Source organism: Mustela nigripes, chromosome X, assembly GCF_022355385.1.
Source record: "Mustela nigripes isolate SB6536 chromosome X, MUSNIG.SB6536, whole genome shotgun sequence".
Taxonomy (NCBI): domain Eukaryota; kingdom Metazoa; phylum Chordata; class Mammalia; order Carnivora; family Mustelidae; genus Mustela; species Mustela nigripes.
Genome location: NC_081575.1, coordinates 39,583,455 through 39,610,464, shown reverse-complemented (window position 1 = coordinate 39,610,464; position 27,010 = coordinate 39,583,455). Strand labels below are relative to the sequence as shown.

The 27,010-nt window shown below is 41.8% G+C and overlaps 1 protein-coding gene across 4 annotated transcripts in view; it reads left to right on the top strand.

Annotated features, from left to right (window-relative positions):
- The window catches only part of MID2 (midline 2), a 95,065-nt gene extending 68,585 nt beyond the window's left edge, over positions 1 to 26,480 (top strand). For 3 of the 4 annotated variants that reach the window (XM_059384720.1, XM_059384721.1, XM_059384719.1), the window contains exons 4-10: positions 1,573 to 1,680; positions 3,291 to 3,439; positions 15,223 to 15,350; positions 16,170 to 16,403; positions 23,332 to 23,493; positions 24,991 to 25,198; positions 25,573 to 26,480. In XM_059384720.1, the coding sequence (XP_059240703.1) occupies positions 1,573 to 1,680; positions 3,291 to 3,439; positions 15,223 to 15,350; positions 16,170 to 16,403; positions 23,332 to 23,493; positions 24,991 to 25,198; positions 25,573 to 25,975 (1,392 nt within the window). In that variant the 3' untranslated portion in view covers positions 25,976 to 26,480. The remainder of the gene's footprint in view (positions 1 to 1,572; positions 1,681 to 3,290; positions 3,440 to 15,222; positions 15,351 to 16,169; positions 16,404 to 23,331; positions 23,494 to 24,990; positions 25,199 to 25,572) is intronic. The other variant, XM_059384722.1, reaches the window with a different exon arrangement.
- The last annotated feature ends 530 nt before the right edge of the window (positions 26,481 to 27,010 follow it).

The following is a 27,010-nucleotide window of genomic DNA, read 5'->3' as shown; positions in this document are numbered from 1 at the left end:
TAGGTGAATTTCTTCTCACAGGAGTGGGAGTTTCTAGAGAGGGTGAGGTTCTCTGCCTTAGAAATGTAGATCCAATTTAGGAAAAGTGTGAACAGCCTCAGTGGGGGAAAACTCTAATGGCCAGAGTGGGACTGTTGACTCACAATAAATGGGAGCTCTCATTATGGTATTCCCTCCAGCAAGTGGAAATCAAACGAAATCAGGCAGTGACACCACACGCGTATTTTATTTCAGTTGAGTAAGAAACAGAAAATTGGCCGGCAGAGGATGAGCGAACAGGCAGCAGGGTCCAGTGAGGAGTACTTTGCTTGGCTCAGAATATGTAAAGGAATCCTCTGAAAGGGGCTAGCAATCGGAAATGCAGACCTACCTTGCTAATGAAGCCTATCTCACCCCAGGAGTTTGGATGCTCTCAAGGAACCCATTGTCTCTTCCTCGGCTTTCTAGAGCTCTGCTCCAGCACTCCTGGAATAGACTCTTGGAATGATTGTACTTCCCCGTGTGACTGCAAAATGGAACTGACACACAGCCGGCCCTGGGGTTTCACTTGACAGAACTGGGTGTGAATGCTGGGCTTACCACCAATAGCTGTGTGATCTTGAGTGAGTCACTCAAATTGTCTGAGCTTCAGTTTCTCCATCTGTGAAACGGGAACAAAAATGGCTCCTCTATTATGAAGGGCTTATGGTAATTACATGAAAGAATTTATCTAGAAAGCGCTTGGAACACTGAGTGCTTAAGAGTTGTAAGTTCATCTCCCTTCTTTTGCCTTTATACTTAGGTCACCCAAAGATCCCTGCTCTCATTTTAGCCCTTCTGGGGGCTTCCTCCTGTCTAATGTCCAGAGTAGTAGAGATGGGAAGAAGGAGAAATCAGTATATGGAAAGACGGTGAAAAATGGTGGCTCTTTTTTCAACTCCTGTCCCCCCAAATCTGACTTTGTGGTAAAGATATTTTGATGTAGCCAGTATTCCCAAATGGGAAAGGTATTCAGATTCTGGATGGCCGAAGGTGAGAAGTATCTGCTAAGACATCGTGACAACTCTACGAAAATGTATCTACGCATGTGTATATTTACTCTGAACTCATGGCTGTGCATTTGTATGTTTTAGGATGAGACGGGAACTAGGAAAATTGAAAACATTTCATTTTTAGCATGGTAGAACTAGATTGTTGTAATGTTACCTTAATATTGTTGTGCCTGTGGAGAGGGATCCTCTTTTCCTGACATACTTAATTCTCCTTACCCTCTTTTCAAAAGAACAACAGGAGGAAAGGGTGCTGGAGTAAAGGGAATTATACAGTGGGAATAACATGCCCCCATCTCATCTGTCCTTCTGCCCAGCCTTCCATTAACCATCATGATCTACCAGAGGCCGGAGAGCTTCCTGTCTGTGGTGCTTCAATGCCCTTGCATCATTAATATCATCATCTCTACCCTTCTTCTAGGAGTGGATCTAATGAGGGAGGTATGGAAGAAGTTCTGCATGCTTAGCGTCAATCCCAACCTTTGAGAACCAGCAAGGGAAAAAGGCAGCAATCACTGTGTAATATTCTGGACTTTCTTGGCAGGTGAATACTGCTATGCATGAGGCAAAACTCATGGAAGAATGTGACGAGCTGGTAGAGATCATCCAGCAGAGGAAGCAAATGATCGCTGTCAAAATCAAAGAGACAAAGGTAAAGCATGGAGCTTCAGTGAGGCCAAGGCAGAGTTGACTTTACAAATGTCAGAGTTTCATCCTGATGATTCCAGTTTGAACTTGGATCGTGAAAGTAAGAAGAAATGGGGTTAGAGGGAGGGAGGCAAAGAAGAAGCGATGTTTGGCCTAGTGCTATAAACCTGGTAGAAATGATGAGTTCTGGGGTATTGGAAATGCTCTATACCTTGACTGGGTTGATGGTTACATCGGTGTATGTATATGCAAAAAAAAAAAAAAGTCATTGAGTTGTCCACTCAGAGGTGGGTGCTTTACTGTAGGTATGTTATAAGTCAATCCAAAAAGAAAAAAAGTGATGGTAGAAATGTGGGCCAGAATTTCGGAAGGACCATGCGTGCTATTATGAGGACTTTGGGCTCACCCACAAAGGCATTGGGAAGCCATCCTAGTTTCTTAGGAAGGGAGAGAGTGATCGATATGGCAGAAGTAACCAGGGTGTATCCGAACAGGATGACACTGAAGTCAGGGAAGCAATCTAAGAGGCTTATGGAATGATTCTTGATAGGAGTCAATGAAGACCTACACAGGGGAAATGTCAGCACAAGTGGAAGGAAAGGACAGAACAGGAATTACTAGAAAGGAAATGATGGGAATCCTCGACTGCTCCACTGTAAAAGATGAAGGGAAAGAGAAGACTTCCAGGTTTTTAGCCTAGGAACTGAAGAAGTAGGGTCAAGGTCAGGTGTGAGCCTCCATGCATCCTTATGGTTGTAGGCATATTGGTCAGCCAGTCAGCATAGTGATAATAAGTTCATGCCAGGTATACAGTGTGAGGATTATGAGAGTCTGAGGTGATGATCAATACTTTGTGCCATGCTGGGTGGTTCCAGCCAACGCAGGAACTGAAATTCCCGAGAACACAGATCTGTGAATGTGCAGGTGCTCATAAGAATACAGAGAGAAAGGGGCACCTGGGTGGCTCAGTGGGTTAAGCCTCTGCCTTCGGCTCAGGTCATGATCTCAGGATTCTGGGGTCAAGCCCCATATCAGGCTCTCTGCTTAGCAGGGAGCCTGCTTCCCCCTCTTTCTCTGTCTACCTGTGATCTCTCTCTCTCTCTGTCAAATAAATAAATAAATTAAATATTTAAAAAAAAAAAGAATACAGAGAGAAAGATACTCGTTGGAAGGTAGAGTGCCATAAAGAACAAGGAAGTACTTTTTATTAAACTCGGCTCTGAAAATATATCAACCATAAAAATGGGTCGATGGAGATCCCTGGGTGGCAGGGCTTCCTTTGATACTTTTTATTTTCTAAATACTCAACTGTGAGCATGCACTCTTGTTCTAATCAGAAAAATTAACGTTTTTGTCCATGAAAAAGAGGAGGCAGATGACTGAGAGTGTATGAATGAGTGCGTTGCAGCCTAAGTAAGCGGGCTGTAGGTGGGAGGAGGGGCTGGCAAGACAGAGACGGTGGGGTGAGAAGGTGAGTGGTTAGTACGGGGTCCATGGGATATTAATAGGCCTTATTTTTAGCATTGCTGCAGCAGATCTCCTTCGTGTTGTTTTATCGTTTTTAATTAAGCCCTGGATGTTGAAGCTCATTTTTCTTCTGCTCATTCCTTTAAGGTTATGAAACTGAGAAAGTTGGCACAGCAGGTTGCTAATTGCCGTCAGTGTCTTGAGCGCTCAACAGTCCTCATCAACCAGGCTGAACATATCCTGAAAGAAAATGACCAGGCCCGGTTTCTCCAGTCTGCAAAAAATATTGCCGAGAGGTGAGCAACTTCTCTTCTTTTCTCTAGGCCTGCTCTTAGGAAAAGGGTGCAGCTGGAAGTCACTGAATTCTGTTTGGGCACCTACATAGCAGCTGCTGCCCGAAGATCTTACCAGATACTTTTTTACTAAAGACTCAGTGGTAACCTCTAGGTAGCTTCACCCCTTCTGCCAGTGCACAGCAAGCCACATTCCCTAGGGAACTAGGGAACTAGCTAGGGCTCTGCCCCAGCTCTCTGCTGCCCATTCAGTGTTGGAGTTTTCTTTTTTTGTTTTGATTTTGGGTTTTTTTTTAAAGATTTTATTTCCTTGTCAGAGAGAAGGGGTGGGGGAGGGAACACAGGCAGGGGAAGAGGCAAGGGGAGAAGCAGACTCCCCACTGAGCAGGGATCCCATGCAGAGCTCGATCCCAGGACCCTGGGATCATGACCTGAGCCAAAGGCAGATGCCCAACTGACTGAGCCACCCAGGTGTCCCAATGTGCTGGGGCTTTCTAGGTTGGTGTTAGCATAGGGGCAGAGAGACTTTTGGCCACAGGGACAGGTGTGTGCCCTCTCTGAGTCTTTGTGCAATTTTTATTCCTTTCATTTAGTTATCTCTCACACAGATGGATAGAGCAGTAATTCTTGGGCTTTTGTTTTTAATCAGTCATCCCCTTGAAAATGTGATGAATGTCCTGAGCCTTCTCCTGAGGGGGAAATGCATGTTAGATACGTACATGTAGAATTTTGCATGTGATTCTAGAGGACTCATGGGTCCTTTGAAGGCCATCTATACACCATGTGCAAAGAATCTGAAGTCTAAAGTGGCACATTGCTCAGTAGAGTCACAGAGGCTTTAAGGGGCTACAGAGACATATTAGGCAAACTTGGCCTCCTTCTCTGTCTCCCATTTACTAAGGCTTTGGCTCCACGTACACAGTATTCCTTCTTCCTGCTTCTGCCAGCATTCCGGGTGACCCTGGCTTCCACATGGCTCCTTGCCATCCCCTCCTCCAGTGACCCTCACCTCTGCTCCCCTTTATCTACCTGCTTCCATGGCTCCCATGCTGAACCTTGCCATCAGTCAGAATTACACTGAAATCATAAATTAACATCCCCGCTCTGTTCTAGCTACAACCGCTATACTTAAAGTTGATTGGTTTTCTTCCAGAGTCTCTATTCTTCAACTTCATCGGGATCCCTAAGACCCGACTGCTACCTACCAGCTACCTACTGTCTTTACTTCTTTCTTTGGTCTGTTGAGGCTCTGTGATTTCTCATGTCAGCTGCTCACTCTTGTTGCAATGTACCCACTTCCCTGGTCTTTTTATCACACCAACCTGATCGAATCCCCAACCCCGAACCAGCCCAGTTCTTTCTGTTTTCTTTTTTAAAATATTTTATTTATTTATTTGGGAGACACAGATAGTGAGAGAGAGCATGAGCAGGGAGGAGAGGGGCTTCCCACTGAGCAGGGAGCTCAATGCAGGACTCAATCCCAGGACCCGGGAATCATGACCTAAGCTGAAGACAGATGCTTAACTGACTGAGCCACCCAGGTCCCCCTCTTCCCACCTTTTCCATGTCTGTATTTGAGTTGCAGAACCCAGCTAGAGAAAACCACATAACCAAAGAGGTTGGTATTATCACAGCACACATTTATGGCTTCTAATCTCACTGGGGCCCTGAAATCCTTCTGCGTCACCTTGATCAGCTTTCTTTTTGCTTTGTCTCCCTAAAGACTATTTCAAGTGTTCTGCATTCAACTAAAAAATTCCAACCCTGCCACCTTCCCCCTCATGCTCAGCAAATGACTTCACATCCTTTTTTAAAGAGTGGCAGGTATGAAAGGACAAAGGACAAAGTTCTCAGCTTCTCAAACCAAACTGCTGGGCATATTTACATCCAAATCCATCACTTTTGCCTCCCCACTCCCCCCTTTTTTTTTTTTTTAAGTAGGCTCCATGCCCATTGTGGAGCCCAAGGTGGGGCTTGAACTCACAATCCTGAGATCAAGACCTGCTGAAATTAAGAGTCTGACAATGAACCGACTGGGCCACCTAGGCACCCCTCCCTTTTGATTACATTGTATTATTTGTGTTTTGGCCACATGCTTCTCTTTTTTCCCATAGCTTCAGTTTTTCCATTTCTCTAGTTGACTTCATATCCACCTTTAAACCCACTCATGTCTCTCCTATCTAAAAAATATAACACCCACAACTTTCTCTAATCTTACACCCCCTCTGGCTATTGCTGTATCCATCTCTTTCCCGCATAGCAAACTTTTTCAAAGACAGTGCCATGTCCTCACCTCTGACTTACTCTTCTCCAACATTAGAAGTTATTTATACTAAAGTAATACTTGTGCATAGTTTAAAAAATCAAATATTACTAATAGTCATATTATAAGAAAGAGTAATCTCCTCACTGCTGGTTTCTGTTCTCCAATAAGAATAATACTGAGCATTGATTCTGTGTTGAGCATTAGTCTAAGCCCCTGCAAGTGTTAACTCATTTAATCCTCACAAGAAAAACCCCTTATGAGATAGATGCTATTATTATCCCCATTTTACAAGTGAGAGAATGAGGCTCAGAGAGGTTATGTGACTTGCCTAACATGACCCAACTAGTAAAGGATAGAGACAGGAATCAAACCTAGGGAGTTTAGTGCCACAGTCTACACCTTCCTAGCAAAGCCAAGAAGTTTCAGCTCTATTAGGTATTTCTGTTGGCATGGCCTTTACATTTCTAAATAACATTCTTATATTGCTATTCCCCCCCCCCACCATTTTAGACATTAACAATTGACTTCTACAAACCTGGAAATTTTTTAGCCATCATTTCCTCAAATAGTTTTTAGAATTTTTCTTTATGAGAGAGAGAGAGAGAGCGTGCGAGAGAGCGAGCACACCCATGCAGGGTGAGGGGCAGAGGGAGGGAGAGAATCCAAGCAGACTGTGCACTGAGCACCGAGCCTGATGCGGAGCTTGATCTCACCACCCTGAAATCCTGATCTGAGCTGAAACCAAGAGCTGGATGCTTAATTGACTGAGCTGCCCAGACGCACCCCCTTGAGTATTCTTTACACCATCTCCTTCCCTTCTTATGTAGACTCCTATTACATGTATGTTACGCTCATTGAAGTTTGTCTCAGCCCTCCGATGCTCTGTTCCTTTTTTAGCTATTTTTTCTCTGTGTGTTTCATTTCAGTAGTTTCTGAACTACTTTTTTTTTCTTTTTTAAAAAAATTATCTTTGTGAGATATAATTGACACATAAAATGGTATGTTTTTTAAATTTAATTTTTTTCAATGTTCCAAGGCTCATTTATGCACCACACCCAGTGTCCCATGCAATCCGTGCCCTCCTTAATACCCACCACCAGGCTCACCCAACCCCCGACCTTCCTTCCCTCTAAAACCCTCAGTTTGTGTCTCAGAGTCCATAGTCTCTCATGGTTCATCTCCCCCTCCAATGTCCCCCAACTCACTTCTCCTCTCCAAATCCCAATGTCCTCTGTTTTATTCCTTATGGTCCACAAGTAAGTGAAACCATATAATTGACTCTCTCTGCTTGACTTAGTTCACTCAGCATAATCTCCTCCAGTCCTGTCCATGTTGATGCAAAAGTTGGGTATTCATCCTTTCTGATGGAGCCATAATATTCTTTTCTTTTTTTTTTTAAAAGATTTTATTTATTTGAGAGAGAGAGAGAAAGAGAAAGAGAGAGACAGAGAGACAGAACGGAGGAGGGGCAGAGGGAGAAGCAGACTCCCCACTGAGCAGGCAGCCTGACCCCAAGCTCGATCCCGGGACTCAGAGATCATGATCTGAGCCAAAGGCAGATGCTTAATAGACTGAATCACTCACCTGCCCCTCATTTTGATAGTTTCTAATATATCTTGGCATTCACTAACCTTTTCTTCTGTAATGCCTACTCTGCCATTAATCTCTCCAGTGTATTTTTCATCTCAGACATTGTAGTTTTCATCTCTAGAAGTTCAGTTTAGTTATTTCTATAATATCCATATTTCTACTTAAACATATTTAGCCTTTCCTCTAGCTTTTGAATATATGGCACGCAACACTAATTCAAAAAAGATGTATGTACCCCTATTTTTATTGCATTATGTATAATAGCCAAGAAACCTACATGTCCTTTGATAGATGAATGGATAAAGAAGATCACAGACACAGGGCACCTGGGTGGCTCAGTGGGTTAAGCTGATGCCTTCGGCTCAGGTCATGATCTCAGGGTCCTGGGATCGAGTCCCGCATCAGGCTCTCTGCTCCGTGGGGAGCCTGCTTCCCTCTCTCTCTCTCTCTCTCTGCCAGCCTCTCTACCTACCTGTGATCTCTCTCTGTCAAATAAATAAATAAAATATTAAAAAAAAAGAAGATCACAGACACACACACACAGAGGAATATTACACATCCATAAAAAAGGATGCAATCTTGCCATTTGCAACACCATGGATGGACCATGCAAAGTGAAATAAGGCAGACTGAGAAAGACAAATACTGTATGATTTCACTCATATGGAATCTAAATCAAAACAAAACAAACAAAACCAAAACAAATGAACAAACAAAAAGCAAAATCAGACTTACAAATATGGAGAACACACTGATGGTTGCCAAGGGAAAGTGGGTGGGTGATGGGCAAAATGGGTGATGGGCAGAGGGAAATACAGGCTTCCAGATATGGAATGAATAAGTCATGGGAATAATAGGTACAGTATAGGGAATATAGTCAATGGTAGTGTAATCGGGTTGAATGGTGGCAGATGGTAGCTACACATGTGGTGAGCAGAGCATAACATACAGACTTGTGGAATCATTGTGTTGTATACCTCAAACTCATGTAACATTGTATGTCAACTATACTCAAAAGAAAATTAAAATCAGATCTTGGGCAGAGCATGGAATACAGTTATCAAAATTGTCAGAATGTCTAATTCTAACATCTGTGTCAGTTCTGGGTCAGTTTTAATTGATTGCTTTTTCTCCTCATTATGGGTTGTGTGTTTTTTTTCCTTCTTTGCATATCTGATCTTTTTTTTTTTTTCCTGGATGTCAGACATAATGAAATTTATCTTATTGGGTGCTGTATATTTTTGTATTTCTATAAATATTCTTAAGCTTTGTTCTAGGACATGGTTTGGTTTCTTGAAAATAACTTGATCCTTTTGGGTCTTGTTTTTAAGACATGTCAGGTGGAATCAGAGCAGTGTTTAGTCTGAGTCACATTTTCTGTACTAGCGAGGCAAGACATTTCTGAGTACTCTCCTAGGTGCTCTATGCATCATGAGATTTTCCAGTCTGGCTTTTGGGAACAGACTCTATTCCTGGCCCTTTGTGAGGACCAGGGATTTTTTCCCTCTCAACCGTTTTTAAAAAACTTTTTGAAATTTATTGATTTGAAAGAGAGCGAGAGCACAAGCAGTGGGAGAGGGTCAAAGGGAGAGGGAAAAGCAAGAAGCAGACTCCATTGCTGAGCAGGGAGCCTGGCGTGGGGCTTGATCCTGGGACCCTGGGGACATGACCTGAGCCTAAGGCAGACTTTTAACCAACTGAGCCACCCACGCACACTTTCCTCTCATCTTTTAAGGGAGCTCTTTTCTTGGCCTTGGGCAGTTTCCTCACATGCATGTATTGATCAGTATTTTCTTGAATACTTAGAGGGGAACCTTCCGGAGGTCTCCAGAATTCTCTCTGTGCAGCCTTCTCTCTGATACTCTGCCTTGTGAACTCCAGCCAACTTAGTCTCTTAGAGTCTCAGTGTTCTTAATTAGAGACATCATCAAGATCTGCCTGATTTTCCCTTCATGTACTATTTCACTCTCTTAATTTTGTTGGAACAATTTTTCCCGTGGTCTTCCAAGAAAGAATGCATGGGAAGTAAATTTTCAAAAACTTTTTGTTTAAAAAATATTTGAAATTTATTTTCACATTTGGTAAGTTGGAAATAGATTTCCCTTATAATTTTGAAAGCATGGCTCTGACTTCTAGTCTCCTAGACTTCTCCTGACTTCTAGTGTTGGGCTGAGAAGCCCACTGCTATTTTGATCCCTGATCTATATTTTAACATTTGAAGGTTTTAAGGTCTTATCTTTAATCCCATTTTTCTTAAAATTTCCCAAGATATGCCTTGGTATGGGTCTTTTATCATTAATTTTTGTTGGGCACTAAGTAGGTATTTCCAATCTGGAGGCTAGTGACTTTTCATTCTGGGAAGTTCTCTTATATTTTTCACTAACAATTTCCTCCCATTTATTTCCCCTCTTCTCTCTTTCCAGGACGCTAATTAGTCAGAGGTTGAACATTCTAGATTTTCTCTCTGATGTTTAAAATCTTTCATTTCCTAGTTTTCATGACACTGTCTACTTGCTCTGTTATCTGAGATGTTTCCTTAAGTTTTTATCCAGTCCTTCTATTAAAATTTTAATTTCAGCATTCTTATTTTTATTTATAAGAGCTCTTTCTTGATCTTTGCTTTTATTTTTTTTTTTAGCATTCTGTCCTTGCTTTGTGGATACAAACTATTTGTTTATCTTCTTGAAGATCTGGACGATGATTTAAAAACTTCTAAGCTCTGCATTGTTTTGGTCTCCTCCAAGTTCCTTTTCTCCATTCATTTGTTTAAGTTGCTATCTTCCCCTACATGTTTCGTAAGCTTTCAGCTGACTGTTTGAATTGACCACTAGAGGGTGACTGGAAGATCTGAGGTGATGGGAACAGTTTGTTCCTTGGGGAATGTCACTATAGGATAAGGTGGAATGCCAGATTTTAACTGAGGGGACCCAAATGTCAGTTCTGTAGGTGTTTTCTCTTCAGTCAGTTTCCCCTAGAAAGAATCTACCAATCTCCTGCTTCTGATGGGGGATGAGGGGGACTAGGCTGGCTGCCACGATTCTGGGATCCAAGCAAGAAAAGGTGGCTGAGGGTTTTAAGACTGCTTTTGATGCGGGGTGCCTCGGTGGCTCAGTGGTTTAAGCCTCTGCCTTCAGCTCAGGTCATGATCTCAGGGTCCTGGGATTGAGCCCCACATTGGGCTCTCTGCTCAGTGGGGAGCCTGCTTCCCCCCCCCCTCTGTCTGCCTCTCTGCCTACTTGTGATCTCTGTCTATCAAATAAATAAATAAAAATCTTAAAAAAAAAAAAAGACTGCTTTTGATGCAGCGTCAAAGCTCTGCAGAAACTGAACCTCACATCTCCTGCCAGGACGAGGGAGGAGTAGTCTCTCTGGTCGAGTGGATCTGGGGTCTAGCTATTCTTCCTATAAACTTTCAACTGTCGGCGGCACAAAATCAGCTTGACGTTGTTGGCTTCCTGACCCAGCTTTCTCTGGTCTGTTGTTGGTTACCGCTCATGCATCCCTTTCTAGCTTCCAAACATTTGCTGACAATCTCTTACTTGCTGGCATGTCTTTTTCCATTCTCTTTGTCTTTGTGGGTTTATGACATTTTATTCTTTGACTGTCATTTCAATGGTATTTCATGAGAGCAGAGATAAAACATAAATTTAAACCACATTATTCAATCCTCCCCACTCACTCAAGTCTCTGAAATGTCTTCTGCCTCTACCACACTATTCCCAGTGTTCTTTCTGAGGTCACCAAATGGATACCCTGTTGCCAAATCTAATAGACGTTCCTTTGTTTTTTGTTTTTTTAAAGATTTTTTATTATTTTTTATTTTTATTTTTTTTAAAGATTTTATTTATTTATTTGACAGAGAGAGATCACAAGTAGATGGAGAGGCAGGTAGAGAGAGAGAGAGAGGGAAGCAGGCTCCCTGCTGAGCAGAGAGCCCGATGCAGGACTCGATCCCAGGACCCTGAGATCATGACCTGAGCCGAAGGCAGAGGCTTAACCCACTGAGCCACCCAGGTGCCCCATATTTTTTAATTTTTTATAAATATATATTTTTATCCCCAGGGGTACGGGTCTGTGAATCGCCAGGTTTACACACTTCACAGCACTCACCATAGCACATACCCTCCTTTGTTTTATCTTACTGTTTCGTCTTCCTTAATCACTCAATAGGGGCGCCTGGGTGGCTCAGTCCTTAAACGTCTGCCTTCCGCTCAGGTCATGATCCCAGGGTCCTGGGATGGAGCCCCACATCATGCTCCCTCCTCCGAGGAAAGCCTGCTTCTCCCTCTCCTACTCCCTCTGCTCTGTTCCCTCTCTTGCTGTGTCTCTGTCAAATAAATAAATTAATAAAATCTTTTTAAAAAAATTACTCAATAACCTTTGTTCCTACTGACAATGATTCGTACTTGAAATTTCTCTGCCCTTAGCTTCGGTGAACACTTCTGCTTTTCTTCCTACCTACTGATTTTCTTTTTGCCTTTGGGAGCACATCGCCTTTGACCTATTCCTTTAAAGCTCTTGTCTTTATGATTCTGTTTTAGGCTATTCTCTTTTCTCTTGAGAATCATCTGCCCAACCTCAATATCTTCATCAGTGGTTTCTCACAGGGTCTGAAATTCTTCCCCACCAATAATAATTGTAATAATCTATTATGGGCCAAGACCTCGGTTAAAATGAAATTCTAGCTGGGAGAGTATTCCTTCCCCCCTTACAAATGACACTTATCATATTGTCCTTGAGAGATAACTAATGTTGTTTTGCTTAAACATATTAAACATAGACATACACACACACACACACACACACACACACACACACACACTTACATATACCCCGATGCCATTTTTACTCATCCTTAACTTTCAGCCACTGCTAACATTTGGGAATATAGTATCCCAATATTTAGATTTTTATTTTTTATAAGATTTTTATTTATTTAAGAGAGAGAAAGACAGTGTGTGACTGGAGAGGGGCAGAGGGGAAAGGAGAAGGAATCTCAAGCAGACTCCCCATTGAGCATGGAGCCCGCGGTGGGGTTCGATCCCACAACCATGAGATCATGACCTGAGCTGAAACCAAGAGTCAGATGCTTACCTGACTCAGCTGCCCGGGCGCCTCTAGATTTAATAAATATTTCACAAACAGAGGGTCATGCTGTATATACTTCATTATACCCTATGTTTGAAACTTAGCAATATATCATGAACTTGTCCCTGTCATTGAACTGATTTTCAGTGGCCTTGTAGTACTTCATCTTTTGATGTATTACATTTACTTAGCTCAGTCCCCATGGTTAGAGAGTTAGGGTACATATGGTATGTTGAATGCCCTTACACCTCAGTTGTTTCCTTAGCAATAAATTTATGAAATAGAACTGTGATGTCAAAGAATATTTGCATTTTAATCTATGTTGGTATTTAATGCCAAACTTATCCCCAAAGTTCGTTATCAGTTTCAGTCCTAATAAAATATGTAGACATTATCTCATACCAGCATAAAAAGCTCCTATAATTGTCATTATTTATAATCTTCAATGCAAACTCACTTTAATTTACATTTATTTGATTCCTCATATAGTTGGCTTTTAAATATATTTTTTAATATTTTATTTATTTGTTTGTGAGAGAGAGTGAGTGAGAGAGAGAGAGAGAGAGAGCGAGAGAGCACAAGCCCGGGGAGAGGCAGAAGGAGAGAGAGAAAGAGAGAGAGAGAGAAGCAGGCTGAGTAGGGATGCTGGGATCATGACCTGAGCCAAAGGCAGATGCTTTACTGACTGAGCCACCCAGGCACCCTGGGCTTTGAAATATATTTGTTGCCTATTTGTTTTCATGTTGTGTGAATTAATTTTCTGTTTTATTTGTCTATGTTCCTGTCACTACCTTCCTTTTTGCTCATGTGTAGACACCTTAAAATCTGTTTTGCCTCCAATTTTGATCCCTTCCAACCCATCCGTACAGGCAGAACACGCTTCCTAAAACATAAATTTGAGCATCACTCCTCGGCCAAAAGTGGTTCGGTGGCCTTCACTGCTCTTTGGATAAAGTGCAAACCTTGTAACGTGGCCCACAAGGCCCTGTGTGGTTTTGCTAATTCTGCAACCTTCAGGCTAGAGAGAACACACAGAGCCACATAGTCTCAGCTTACCTAACTCCTACGCATTGTGTAGGTCACTGCGTAAAATGAACTTCCTCCCGGGAGATTTCCCTTAGTGCCCAAGTCCCTGCCAGGGGGGTCTTGTGTATGGTACAGTCCCTTTGTAGTGGCATTTTTATTGCCTATTTAATATCTTTCTCCTCCACAAATTGAATTTCGTGAGGGCAAAGACCACAACTGTGTGTCTCCAGTGTGCCTGGCACAATGCCTGGCACATTATTTGTGCTCGGTGAGTTTGGATGGGTGGATGGATGGATGTATGGATGGGCTGGTGGACAGATGGGTGGATGAATGGAAGAAAGAAGATTGGGGAGGCCAGGAAGAAATTTTATGAGCCAATTTTCTGCCTTAACTCTTGCCCTATAGGGGTTGTTGTCTTCTTACTCATTGAATCCTGAAGACTGGCCATTCTATGTAAGACCTGAAGATTATAGTGTTAGTCTTTCATATGTTTATCCTGGCCTACAGCTTATTCCTAAGTCATCTCTATTTTCACAAACAGCCAAGAGCTCTTGTTGGTAGATGTGTAGCTGGGTTTACGTGGGTAAATGTTTGTTAACTTCTCAACCCCTTACAACTAATTCACCTTAGAAGTTTCCTCTCTAGTCTTCTACATTCAGTGCCTCTTCCCCTTATTCTACCTGTGTATTGTTGCCAGATTAATGTTTTTTTTCCATTCTGTCATTTGCATGTTCAAGGATCTTCATTGGCTGTGATTCAGAGGTCTGTCATAGGGCCTCAACATGTGTGCTTTGGTCAAAACTGCCCAAGAGAATTCTGATGTGTTATGGTTAAGAATTGCTGAAGCACAGAAGAATTTACCTTAATTTTTTTTAAGAGCTATCTAAATTGGTTCAGGGTATAGAGCTTAGAATCTAATGAACATAGACTCATAGACTTTTTTTTTCTGACCCTTACTGATTGTGTGACCTTAGGCAAGTTACTTAAGCTTTCTATGTATCATTTCTTGTTTATGTTATATCTTATCGTCATTTACAAAATGGAAATAACATCTACTACACAGGATTATGGCAAGAGGTAAATTAAATCATGAATGTAAAGTGCATGCGTGGTCTCTTCTGTCTACTAAATGCTCAATAAATGTTAGCAGCTGTGTTGTTTTTAGTCATTCATTATTCATTTAACAATTTTTTATTCACCATGTGTCCAACACTGTGTTTCGGACCATGGAAGCTATGAGAGGTACAAAATACAAAACCTGCTCTTGAGATACTTAGAACTAACTGGGGAGGTAAAAGTAGCAGAGCATTATATAATCATGGTAAATAGTAATAAAATTAAATGCAAATGTTATAAAAGAACAAATCAAGTACAGTATTTAGGTGAAGGCTTGAACTCAGCTCAGCCCCAGCATGCTGGCTTGTTGATTAGCATAAAAAAAATAGAGGGGAAGAAAAAATATCTCTCAAACTGCTCTAACCAAGCCTTCAGAGGTCTAGTTTTGATGCTGCCTGCCAGATGGAAAATGATGCAGAGGGGAAAAAATCCTGTATTTACTTCTCAAAATTAAGACAGGATGGGGGAGTGTGTTTGCGGGGTGAACATATGTGAATAAATATGGTATATCTCTTAATTTGTTCCTGATGATAAAATTTTAACTGGTTTCCATTGGAAAATCACAGATATGATATTTTCCATTTAATGAATCAAGCCCCCCGACTCATATATTTTTGCCTTGTTGAACCAGGAATCAAACATTGGATAAAAGTTGCAAACTGATTTTGATGTATATTGATGCACTTTTTCTCTTTTCCAGGGTCGCTATGGCAACAGCATCTTCTCAAGTTCTGATTCCAGACATCAATTTTAATGATGCCTTTGAAAACTTTGCTTTAGATTTTTCCAGAGAAAAGAAACTGCTGGAGGGGCTAGATTATTTAACAGGTGTGAAAATACTGTGGTTTCCTTCCCATTTTAATGCTTGTCTTTTGGTGTTCTCTTACTTTAAGGTAATCAGAAAAGGACCATATTTGCAATGAAAATGCTTTTATAACTTTTAAGATAATACATGTCAGTAATATATTGTTGCTTGTTGTTGAAGGGGTTAGAACTCAGGTGGCAGTTATGGAATATTAAGGCATGTCCCGCTTGGATATGCGTACTGTTCAAATGATTTTAAGGAAATTTGAGAAACTAGCAGATTAGGATGAAAAAATGTAAGAACTGTCTGGCTTGCAGACAATTTTAGGAAATGAGGGATGCATCCAGCCTGTGAAAAATTCTTGTTACCTTCAGGATTATTGAATGGCCACTTCCCGAGAAAAATACACACGTACAATAATTTGTCACTGGTCATTATTTTTGTTAACATATTAAAATAACTGTCATTTACTGAACAACTACTTTGTGCCAGACACTGTGTATTCATTTTGTAGTGTAAGTATCTACCACAAATCTGTCAGGTATTGGTCATCCCTTATTTCACAGATAAGAAAACTCGTATAATTGGCTCTTGGACATCCTGCCCAGAATATATGACAAAACTTATTTTAAAATAAAAAGAAACAGGTCGAAGGTCATGCAATAAGAAAACCACATGACCACTGGAGGTCTTGGCACTTGGCTTCCATCAAATGCATCTCGTTGATGAAGAGAACCTCCTTGCCACGTGGTGTTGAGTTGGGAAGCAAGAGTGACAACTGCTAAAATTCCAGAACAGAGAGAGTGTGCCTTCCTCACCTTCTTTTCCACCTTTCCTTACAGCCCCAAACCCACCATCTATCCGAGAGGAGCTCTGTACTGCTTCCCACGACACCATTACAGTCCACTGGATCTCAGATGATGAGTTCAGCATCAGCTCCTATGAGCTTCAGTACACCATATTCACTGGCCAGGCTAACTTCATCAGTAAGTCATGGTGTAGTTGGGGCCTGTGGCCAGAGATAAGGAAATGTAAGGAAGCAGTAAGCTGCTCAAGATTGGCCGGGGCGCCACGAGGCAAGTGTTTGTAAGACATGTTAGGTTGTTGAGTATAGTGTTTCTCGTAGACAGTGTAAGCTCCCCCAGGGCATTGCAAAGACCGTATTGCTGGGTGGACAAGCAAGGTGTGTATTTCCTTGCTGGGGGAGTCATGGGGACCACTCCCATTTGTTTTTGTAATCCCTAGCCTTTCCTCAGTTAATCCATGTCATTCTGCTCATCCTGAGTCAGAACCCAGTGCAGGATTCATTCCTGGGCAGCCACGCCACTGTCATTGCTGATTCTGTGTGTGTGAACATCTCTCTCCTCGGCTCTTCTTCCACTTCATTAACATGATAAAATACATCACATTGGAGGACAACTGCTTCCTTTCCCGGACCTATTTGTGTCTGCGATGATAGTGATAAGCCTTCTGCCTCTGTCACTGTCCCCCTTCTCCCCCTCCTCTGAGAATGACACCAAATACAAAAATGTGGCAGTGGGCCATGAAATGAAAGATGTTTAAAAAGCAGTCACTGAGCTCACATGTTATGGTTTCACCTTCTGGTGAATTAGAGCAAGACCAGGCAGAATAGAAACTTGACTCATCGATGGCCAGATGAGAGAGACCCAGTTGCGAGTTCCCCTCCCTGTGCCGGGGAGAACTGGAAAGCAGAATTAAAACTGGATTCAAGACCAGAGCTGATTCCCACCCTAAGGTTCACCCTGGGGCTCTCGCCCTAGTCCACAGAGCTGCAAATTAGTATTTTCTTTTACCTTTGTACGTGTGTGTGCATCTGTGTCTCACTTCGCACACAGGCCCACATGAGAGGAATTTTCCCCATGACACCAGCCCAATAGGCTTCCTTTTCCTGTTTGGTGCCCATGCTGGGCCACATGGTGGGCTGGGGAGGTGACAGGACATTGTGGGTCACACTCGAAAAACACTTGCCTCGTGCAGCTCCCACCTAAGCCACCTGGCCTGGGTAGCTGTGCTCCTAGGTGTTTTATTCAGCTTGAGGAGTCACAAACCCTGAGGCCTCCCTGACATGCTTTCCTGCACTTGTCTCTCTCTCCCTTGCTCTGGTGAGTCTTAAAGCCAGCAACTGAGCTTCTCCTTCCTGAGAGGGATAGAGCAGAGGTCTGCTGGGAGCTGAGCCATAAGTCCAAGCGACAAAGATCTGAAGGCTCTGCTCTCCATTTTCAAAGATATATAGCCCTTTGTAAAGAAGAACTTAAAGGATGATTCTTAATGGCGATAGGATCATAGCGCCTTCAGATTGGAAGGAACCTTAGAAGTCCTTTAGGCTAATCTTCTTCCCTTCTACTAGATACCCAGTGGATGATTGTCCTGCCTCTACTGGAACATTTCCAGTTCTGGTGATAGGTAGCTCACTTCTAACAAAATAACTCATTCTGTTGTTGTTGTAAATAATTGTCAGGGCTTCCATACAGAGGGCCTAACCCTTCCTCCTAGTAAATAACAATGACGATAGGAATTGATAACGTGCATTCCACTTTGTCATTTATAAACGCTCCCACATTGATCATCACGCTGAGTCCTCATGGCTTCTTCCCTAGCCTTATGGCATAGATGATACTAATTCTGTTTTATGGATGAAGAATCTGAGGTTCATGTGAAATGAGTTGCCCAAAGTCACAGAGATACAAACTGATGGAGTCAAGGTTTGAACACAAGCCTGTCAGACTTCAAGTTTAATGTTTCTTGAATGAAACCCACAGCTACTAATTAGTCCTCATCCTAGCCTTTTGTGCCTCACTAACAAACCTGATCCATCTCTCCCATGACAGTTCTTCAGATAACTTTAGGTAGCTCTCATGTACATCCCTTCTAAATTTTCTCTTTTCCAGGCTAAACGCCCTTAATTCTTTGAATCGCTCCTCATGTGAGATGGTTTCAGGCCCCTTACTGTCATGGTATCCTTTTCAGGAACACACTGCTGTGTGTCAAAGTGCATTATAAAATGCACTGTCTAGGGGTGCCTGGGTGGCTCAGTTGGTTAAGCACTTGACTCTTGGTTATGGCTCAGATCGTGATCTCAGGGGCCCAGGATCGAGTTCCGCATCGGGCTCTGCACTCATCATGGAGTCTGAGAGTCTCTCACCCTCTCCCTCTTCCGCTTGTGCTCACTCTCTCTCTAAAATAAATGCATAACATCTTTTCAAAAAGTGCTCTCAAAAAAGTGAATACAGTACTACAAAAGTGGTCTGACCCCCCTAGCCCTGAACCTCTTTATTCGAGTAGTCACACTGACTACTGAGTGTTGATTACTGAGCATGTAGTCACTTGAAATCCCTAGGTCTTTCAAGTTCTTGATTGTATAAATTGAAATGCAACACCTTAAATTCATCCCGCTTCCATTTTGTCTGGTTAGCTTTGACTTCACATTCTAGCTTGCCCAAATCCTTTCAAATCCAGTTTCTGTCCTCCCAGCCTGTCTTCCATGTCATCTTCCAGTCTAGTGGAATAGGACAGTGACAGGAGCAGAGCCCTGAGCAAAATTCTGCCTGGCAATGGGCAGATGAGACGAAAATATTTTAGGGGGTGCCTGGGTGGCTCAGTAGATTGAGCCTCCAACCCTTGACTGTGGCTCACATCATGATCTCAGGGTCCTGTGATCGAGTCCCATGTTGGGCTCTCTCCTCACCAGGAAATCTGTTTGTCCCACCTCTCCCCCTCAGTAAATAAATAAATAAAATCTTGAAAAAGATGAAACTATTTTATTGGGAATACATATTCATGAAAATTCAAGGGCCTAATCTTTTCATTGGTCTGGCCTACCTCTGTTCTGCCACTGTTGATTGAACCTTGGCTCTGAGAGTTGCTTTCCTTTTCCCCTTAGTCTTTTTGCTTTTCTTTCTTTCTCTCTTTTCCTTTTCCTTTTCCCTTTTCTTTTCTTCATCTGTAACTATCTCCCCACCTCATCTAAGATTTGAAATGGTCACAAGCCAATAGTGTTTCCGATGATGCTGTTAGCTGGATTCAAACGGATGTTTGGCCAATTGTCTTCCCCATTACTGTCTATCTTTAGTCTATTTCAATTATGTGTTTTGCATTATGCAAGCACTGGCCATACCTTCTGTCTGAGCAGGCCGACAATAACATACTGCCACAAACATAAAACTTCTATTTCCTCTCCTTTTTATTTCCATGCAAATGTTCTCCACCACACATTTACACTCAGGTTCATGGATTTCCATGTTGTGGTCTTTCCCATTTGAGCCAGGTGTATACTTCCATTACCAGAATTCACTCGTTAACCCCATCTCGCCAAGTCTCAGTGACACCTAGAGAATTCTATAGTTGCCTTTTCGAAATTTAGAAATGGTTTCAAAGTCACAAAAAAGTTGTAAGAGTAGCACAAGAATGCCCGTATACTCTTTACCCAGATTCATCTGTTGTTAATATTTTTGTCCCATTTCCTTTATCATTTGCTAGCATTCCCCATCTATTTCTGAACCATTTGAGAGTAACTTGCATACATCATCACCTCTGAACACTAAATTCTTCAACGTAGGTTTTCTAATAAGGAAACTCTTATATAACGACAGTGTGGTTATCAACTTGAAGAGATTTAATATAATACTTTTCTTCTGATCCCACCATTCATATTCCAGTTTTGACAGTTGACCCAATAACCTCCTTTCTAACATATAAAGGACCTGATATTGTCCCTTAGAGTCAAGGATCAGGTATTGCATTCAATTGTCATTATCCCTAGTCCCCTTTAATCTAGAACGCTTCCTCAGCCTTTCTTTGTCTTTAACGACATTGACCTCTTTTTAAAAATGCCCTTTTATTTCTTTATTATACTGTCCCTTATTTTTGGGTTCCTCTGATGCTTCCTCACAATTTACATTCAAATTATGCATTCATGGCTGGAATACTGCATTGGAGATGTTGTGTCCTCCTGAGGACATCACATCTGGAGGCATGTGATGTCCACTTGCCCTTCGTTGGTGATACTAATTTTGTTCAGCTGGTCAAAGACATTGCCGGATTTCTTCACCATATAGTTACTATTTTTCTTTTTGCAACTAATAAGCAATCCCTGTGGTGATACTTTGAGACAATGAAAATGTCCTGCTTCCTCATCAAACTCATCACACCCCACTCCTGTTTTAGCATCAGTCAAAAATTCTTGCATGTTCCAGTCTTTACCCTGATGATTGCAGAATGATGATTTTCCAAATGAACACTCCTTCCCCCATTTACTAGTTGGCACTCTGCATTCTACTATAAGCAAAAGCCCCACCTTCTGTTTATTTATCTACTTCTCAGTGTAGACTCGTGAATTCTCTTTCTTCGGTCGTTTATAATTCTTCACTGCCCTTGCTTATTTTGATGCTCAGATTGTCCAGATTTAGCCAGTAAGGGCCATTTAAGCTGACTCCTAGGTTCTTACATTTTCCCATCATTTTCTGAGGACTTCTTTATTTCTAGCAGAACAGAAGATTCTAGGCTCATACTGACCTTATCCTGCCCCAGCCTTGAAATCAGTCATTTTTCTAAGGAACCCTGGTTTGTTTTAATGGGAGGATGTTATTGGAGAACAAGATCTGGGTACTAGGAACATACCCATATACCCATGTACATATACCTATGCACACGCATAATATACAGAGACACATACCTAACATACGTGTGTATATGGATGCACGTGTGTGTGCACACGCGTGCACGCACACACACACACGAATAGAAATCACGAGTTCATACCAGTACCTCCAATCCCAGTCCATCCCCACAGGTTCTTTCTTGCCTTCCCCCACTCCATATTTGTACGTTCCAACCTCCATAGTGAGAACCCTGGCTCCCAATGACATCAACACATGTGCTCATTTGCTTAATCCTGTAATGTATCGAACAGATTCAGAAGCGCTTTGCCCGCACTAATAGTTCAGGATTTGTTTTCAGTCCTCCTCCTGCCCCCTTCCCTTTGGTGTGTTGTTTTTCATCTGAAATGCAGTAGGGTTCATTTGTTTCAGCTTGTCTTCAGTTTTTGTCCCCACTTTTTCATTCGTATTGATTTAATTGTGCTTTTCTGAATTTGTAAGACAATGTGTTTCCAAAAGGAAAAACAAGACAAAAAAGGTGTATTCAGAGAAGTGTCTTTCTTTCCCATGTCTTTTTAATCCCATGCCTATCCCTATCCCTTTTTTAATCCTATCCCTAGCCCTTTACCTGCTGACTTCAAACATATGTATTGTTCTCTTATTTGCCTTTATTTCTTGCAAAAAAAAAATTAGCGTACTATCCATGCTCTTTTGCAATTTGCTTTCTTCAGCTAACAGTATACCCTGGAAATCACTCCATATTGGTTAATAGAGATCTTCCTCATTCTTTTTCATAGCTACATAGTACTTCATTATGAAGTTCAGTTTTTTGTTTTGTATTGTTAGAAGAATATCTGGAAGACCATTTATTTCCCTCTTTGTATTAAAATTCAAAGTGCAATTTATGATTCATACTGTGAATTGGTATGTGGATAACCAAGCCCTCCAACATTATTCCTGGAATTATTATATTGTATTATATATATAATATAATATTATATATATATATTATAATTATTATATTATATTATATCCTTCTCTTTTCATGAGCACGACTGAGCATCTTCACCAGTTATTCTTTCTCGAACATCTCTGTTTGCCCTCCATTGTGCTTCTTTTTCTGGTTTTATTTGAGACTTTTTCAACTTCCTACCAAATTCATTATAAAGCCCTCATGCTCAGATCTGTTTCAAAACACCCATGATTTTTTTTTTCTAAAACACTCATGCTTATTTTTAATTTTCAGCCTCACTAAATCCTTTACAAGTGCTGCATAGAAGGGACGACATTTACTGCTCATTTTCCTTGCTCATTCCTTCGCACTCTTTGGTAGAATGGTGATTAAAAAGCAATAAATGGATTGAAAAGCAGATAACAGAAGAGAGGAGCCTCAATAATTCACAAACCAGAATGTCAACCCCTCTTTTACTCACAGTTAGCCAAATACATGTTTTTGATTATGCACATTTTTCTCTGTTTAAGTCAGTGTTTATGATCCAAAGAGTTTCAAAAGCAAAAACCTAGATCTCTGAGCTTGGGAGGGAAGAAGGTTCCAGGCCACAATGTGTTCCTGGACTACCCAACTTCAAATGGGTTTTAGAATGGGTATTAGAAGGAGCAAAAAATGGGTAGTGTCAAGTGAGGAGATGGTAATGTTTGCTTTGATTTGCATGCCATCTCCTTGGCTTCCCTATATGCTACCTCGGAGCGCAGTTAGTTTTGAGAGGAAGGGTGGGGAGGAGGTGGGAGAGATGAGCCATTAGCCCTGACAGCTTCGCTACCTTGCAGGGACAAAGCCACATTGCTGTCCACCTCATGCATTGTCACACAGTGGAGAGAACAGGACTAGGGTGAGAGACGAGGGTTACACTCAGCACATCACCATCTGTCTGTGGCCTTGGGCAAGTCACTTTTTTTCTCTCAGTCTTAGTTTCCCTTTTGTAAAATGAGGGAAATAGGATGTGTGGGTGTCCTGTTGGCTCTGAGATTCCATGTTCCTGTGCTCTGCCCAGTGCCACTCCATCCATACCAGGCCAGGCTCAGCTGTCAGAGGACTGGGCCTTGGGTGTCAAGATCCAGGGATTCCATAAAATAGGGATGATTCTATGACTTTTGTAGAGTGGCCATAAGGAGCCTGGCATGAGCCTAGCTCCATGGGAGAAAAGAGGCAGAAGATATCTCACTCTGTCTCCTGGGACTCAAAAGAAAACAAGATGAAATTCTTTTTTTTTTCTTTTTTCTTTTTTCTTTCTTTCTTTCTTTTTTTTTTTTTTTTTTTTTGGGTGGTAGCAGGTTGGGGGAGGGGTGAGCTTTTGATGAATTTTCAGTGTGCTTCTCATCCTGTTTGTATTACCTGCTGGTTAATGTCCTTTCTTTCCCCCCCTTACAGGCCTGTACAATTCAGTGGATAGCTGGATGATTGTGCCCAATATTAAACAGAACCATTACACAGTACACGGACTTCAGAGCGGGACCCGCTACATCTTCATTGTTAAAGCCATAAACCAGGCAGGCAGCCGGAACAGTGAACCCACCCGACTAAAAACAAATAGTACGTTGTGGTGATTCCAAAAGGAGAGCTCCGTTTTTCCCTCTGTGCCAGGGAATACCTTTAGCCTGAGCGGGGAACCACAGTAGTGCAACATAGTGGAGGCACTGAGGAGAGGGGCTTTAATAGTTTTATATAGCTTTAATAGTTTATGCTTTGGGCACAGGGTTTACTGGTGCCCTTGGGAAATATATGAACCCAGAGATACATGCAAAGTGCATGTAGTAGTAGCTGGTGTTTGGGGAGGGTGTTAATAAAGGGTTTTTCTCTGCACCCCATCCCGTGCTAGGGGAACAGTTTTGTAAGATACGACTATTTGGGATAATCTGGTAGAATCCTTCTGCAGAGAAGCAATACCTTTTAGGAATGCTTCTGACCTAAGGGGACTTCCCAGACTTCCAGCTAACTCAGCTTAACAAATAGTATTTGTGAGTAGCTAAAACAGTTTTTTCTCTGTCTCCCATAGCACGAAGATTGAAGGTAGGCAGTTCGGGATAGGGCTAGTGCAGCAGCTAGTTCTGTGATGTTGTAAAAGACCTAAGCTTCTTCTCCCCTTGCATAGTGACTTATTGTCATATGGCCACAATACGGCCCTTGTGGCTTCCAGATGTCATATTTCCTTTTTTAAGATAGGAAGAGGGGGAGAGAGTCGGTGCATAGGATGGCTGTCTCTTCTATTGAGAAAGCCTGGCACGTTTCTAGAAGTGTCCCCAACCCTGTCTGACTTCTGTTTCCATCTACTTCCATCTTATTAGCCACCCCTAGCAGCAAGAGAGGCTTGGAGCTGGAATATTTAGCTCTTCTGCCCTCTGTGGTGAAAATGGGGAAAAGAGAAAAAAGTAGGGAAGGGGCGTTATGTTTGCCAACAGTGTCTGTCACAGACCTATTTTGTATAACACAGCTCTTGCCGTACCCAGCAATTGGCTTCTAGTCATTTGTTTTATCATACGGTTATAAGAAATTCTAGGTTGTGAATGGTCCTACACAACAAATTCCATCTCTGATCATTCCTGATGCATCTGTCACTCTAATGAATGTACCTAATCATATGTTCTTTACATCCCCATAGTAAGAGGGTAGAAAGATGGTCTTCACTGAGTTCTTCTTACATTTTTTTTTGTTCTGCCACCAACCAGCAATTAACTCATCAGCTCCCCTCACGTTGTCTCACCTCAAACACTCCTTCCCCTAGGACCTACTCAAATCCCAAGCTACCCACTGAAATAAAGCAGAGTACAAAACGTATCTGAAAGCAAGAGAGCCTGAGAGCCTCCTTGTAATTTGATAACCTATCCAGGGGGGCAACTGCTGCTTCTTTTATTGAAAATGGTGGCTTCCGGCCCTACTTTCTTAATATAATCAAAAGAGCAGCCAACTTGCACTGGCCCAAGAAAGATCATCCTATAAAGAATCCCCTGGTAGCGATAGTCCTGGAGGACAGGGATGGCATTCTTAAATACTTTATCATGCGTTTTGTTTTTTCTTTCTTTTGTTTTTCAGGCCAACCCTTTAAACTGGATCCCAAAATGACTCACAAGAAGTTGAAGATCTCCAATGACGGGTTGCAGATGGAGAAGGATGAAAGCTCTCTGAAGAAGAGCCATACCCCGGAGAGGTTTAGCGGAGCTGGGTGCTACGGGGCAGCAGGGAATATATTCATTGACAGTGGCTGCCACTACTGGGAAGTGGTCATGGGTTCCTCCACCTGGTGAGTGGATCCCACTTGTAGTTTTTCTCTTCCTTTTTTCTGCGAGATTCAGTTCCATAGCCTGAACATAGTACCAGTAAGTCAAGGTTAAAAGGCATGTGAGGAAAACCACTCCTAGAAAAATTGGCCAGCTTTTACAAAAGCAAAAATATAAAATCTTGGGAAATACCCTGAGCTAGGGGTTGGAAATTACTGCAGCACTCTAATTGCTGACTTCCTAAAACTCTTGTGCTATTAACATTATGGGTATAAAAGTATACTATTTAGTAAAGGACAAGGCATGCTTTAGATTTCTTATATATCCCATATGGTGCCTGGCACCACTGAGATCATTAATGCATGTTTATTTCTCTCTCCTTTCCACTGTCTCACAGGTATGCAATTGGTATCGCTTACAAATCAGCGCCCAAGAATGAATGGATTGGCAAGAACGCCTCCTCATGGGTCTTCTCTCGATGCAATAGTAACTTTGTAGTGAGACATAACAACAAGGAAATGCTGGTGGATGTGCCCCCACAGTTGAAACGTCTGGGTGTCCTTCTGGATTATGACAACAACATGCTGTCTTTCTATGACCCAGCTAACTCTCTCCATCTTCATACTTTTGACGTGACCTTCATTCTTCCAGTTTGTCCAACATTCACAATCTGGAACAAATCCCTAATGATCCTGTCTGGCTTGCCTGCCCCAGATTTTATTGATTACCCTGAGCGGCAGGAATGCAACTGCAGGCCTCAAGAATCCCCTTATGTTTCTGGGATGAAAGCTTGCCATTAAGTTTTCAGAGAGCCTATAATTCACTGGCTCTCCAGTCCAGCAGGTCTTCCCCTCCTAAACCTCAGTTAGTGTCCAATATACAAAATACAAAATAAAGTTCATCTGAAGCATCCAAAATAACTAGATACTATAGATTTAATTTCTGTGCATTAACGCTTGTATTTGAATTAATGTATTGAGTCTCTCAGAATGAATTATCTGAGTAGTCTGGGTTCAAGCCATTGGAGGAGAAATTTAGAGAATACCTCTCTTATCATTGGAGAATTAAAAATTCCCAGTGATTTAGGAGTATAAATGATATTGGAAGGAATTAGGATAATTCTAAGTAAATAATGTAGAAAGATGCTCTGAACAAGGGGCTAGCCAGCCGGAAAGGTGTGCGTGGGTGGGGGTGTCAGCCTTTCCTAGCACTGGCCAGTTTGGCCAAGTAGAATTTTGAGGAGTCAAAGGATCACATATTATATGTAGTTTTTGATAAAAAGCCTACAATCGAGGATTTATTATACAAAGAACATGTATGTGTATATATAATATATATATAAAATGAATAAATAATATATGTTATATATTCATTTTATAATTATATATACCTAATAAATTTTTTGATTTGCTCATTTGAGTGAGAAATATACTGGAAGGGAAAATGAGTTATATCATCCATTTTTGTCCCCTAAAGGGAACATCATCAAAATCAGGCAACATTTCTTCCCCCACTCCATTCATCCCTCCCATTCTCCCTCCTGTCACACACACAGGTACATGTGCAATAATGACATAGATGCTGGGAAGAGCTCTAAATTGGATTAGGAGAGATTGGGGGACAAGACTGCACAAGAGATGCTATTGCCGGATAGAAAATTGATCCAAGTAGAAGCACAGTTTCACTGAGGCTGCCTAATGGAGGAGGTTCATTTGAATTGTTAAAAATTCCATCACGGGATGTCCCAAAGAAATAACGTTTCATTACTCTCAAGTACGTACAGTTACTAGAATTAGGCTTAAAAAAAAGAAAAGAAAAAAAGAGTTGCATAATGG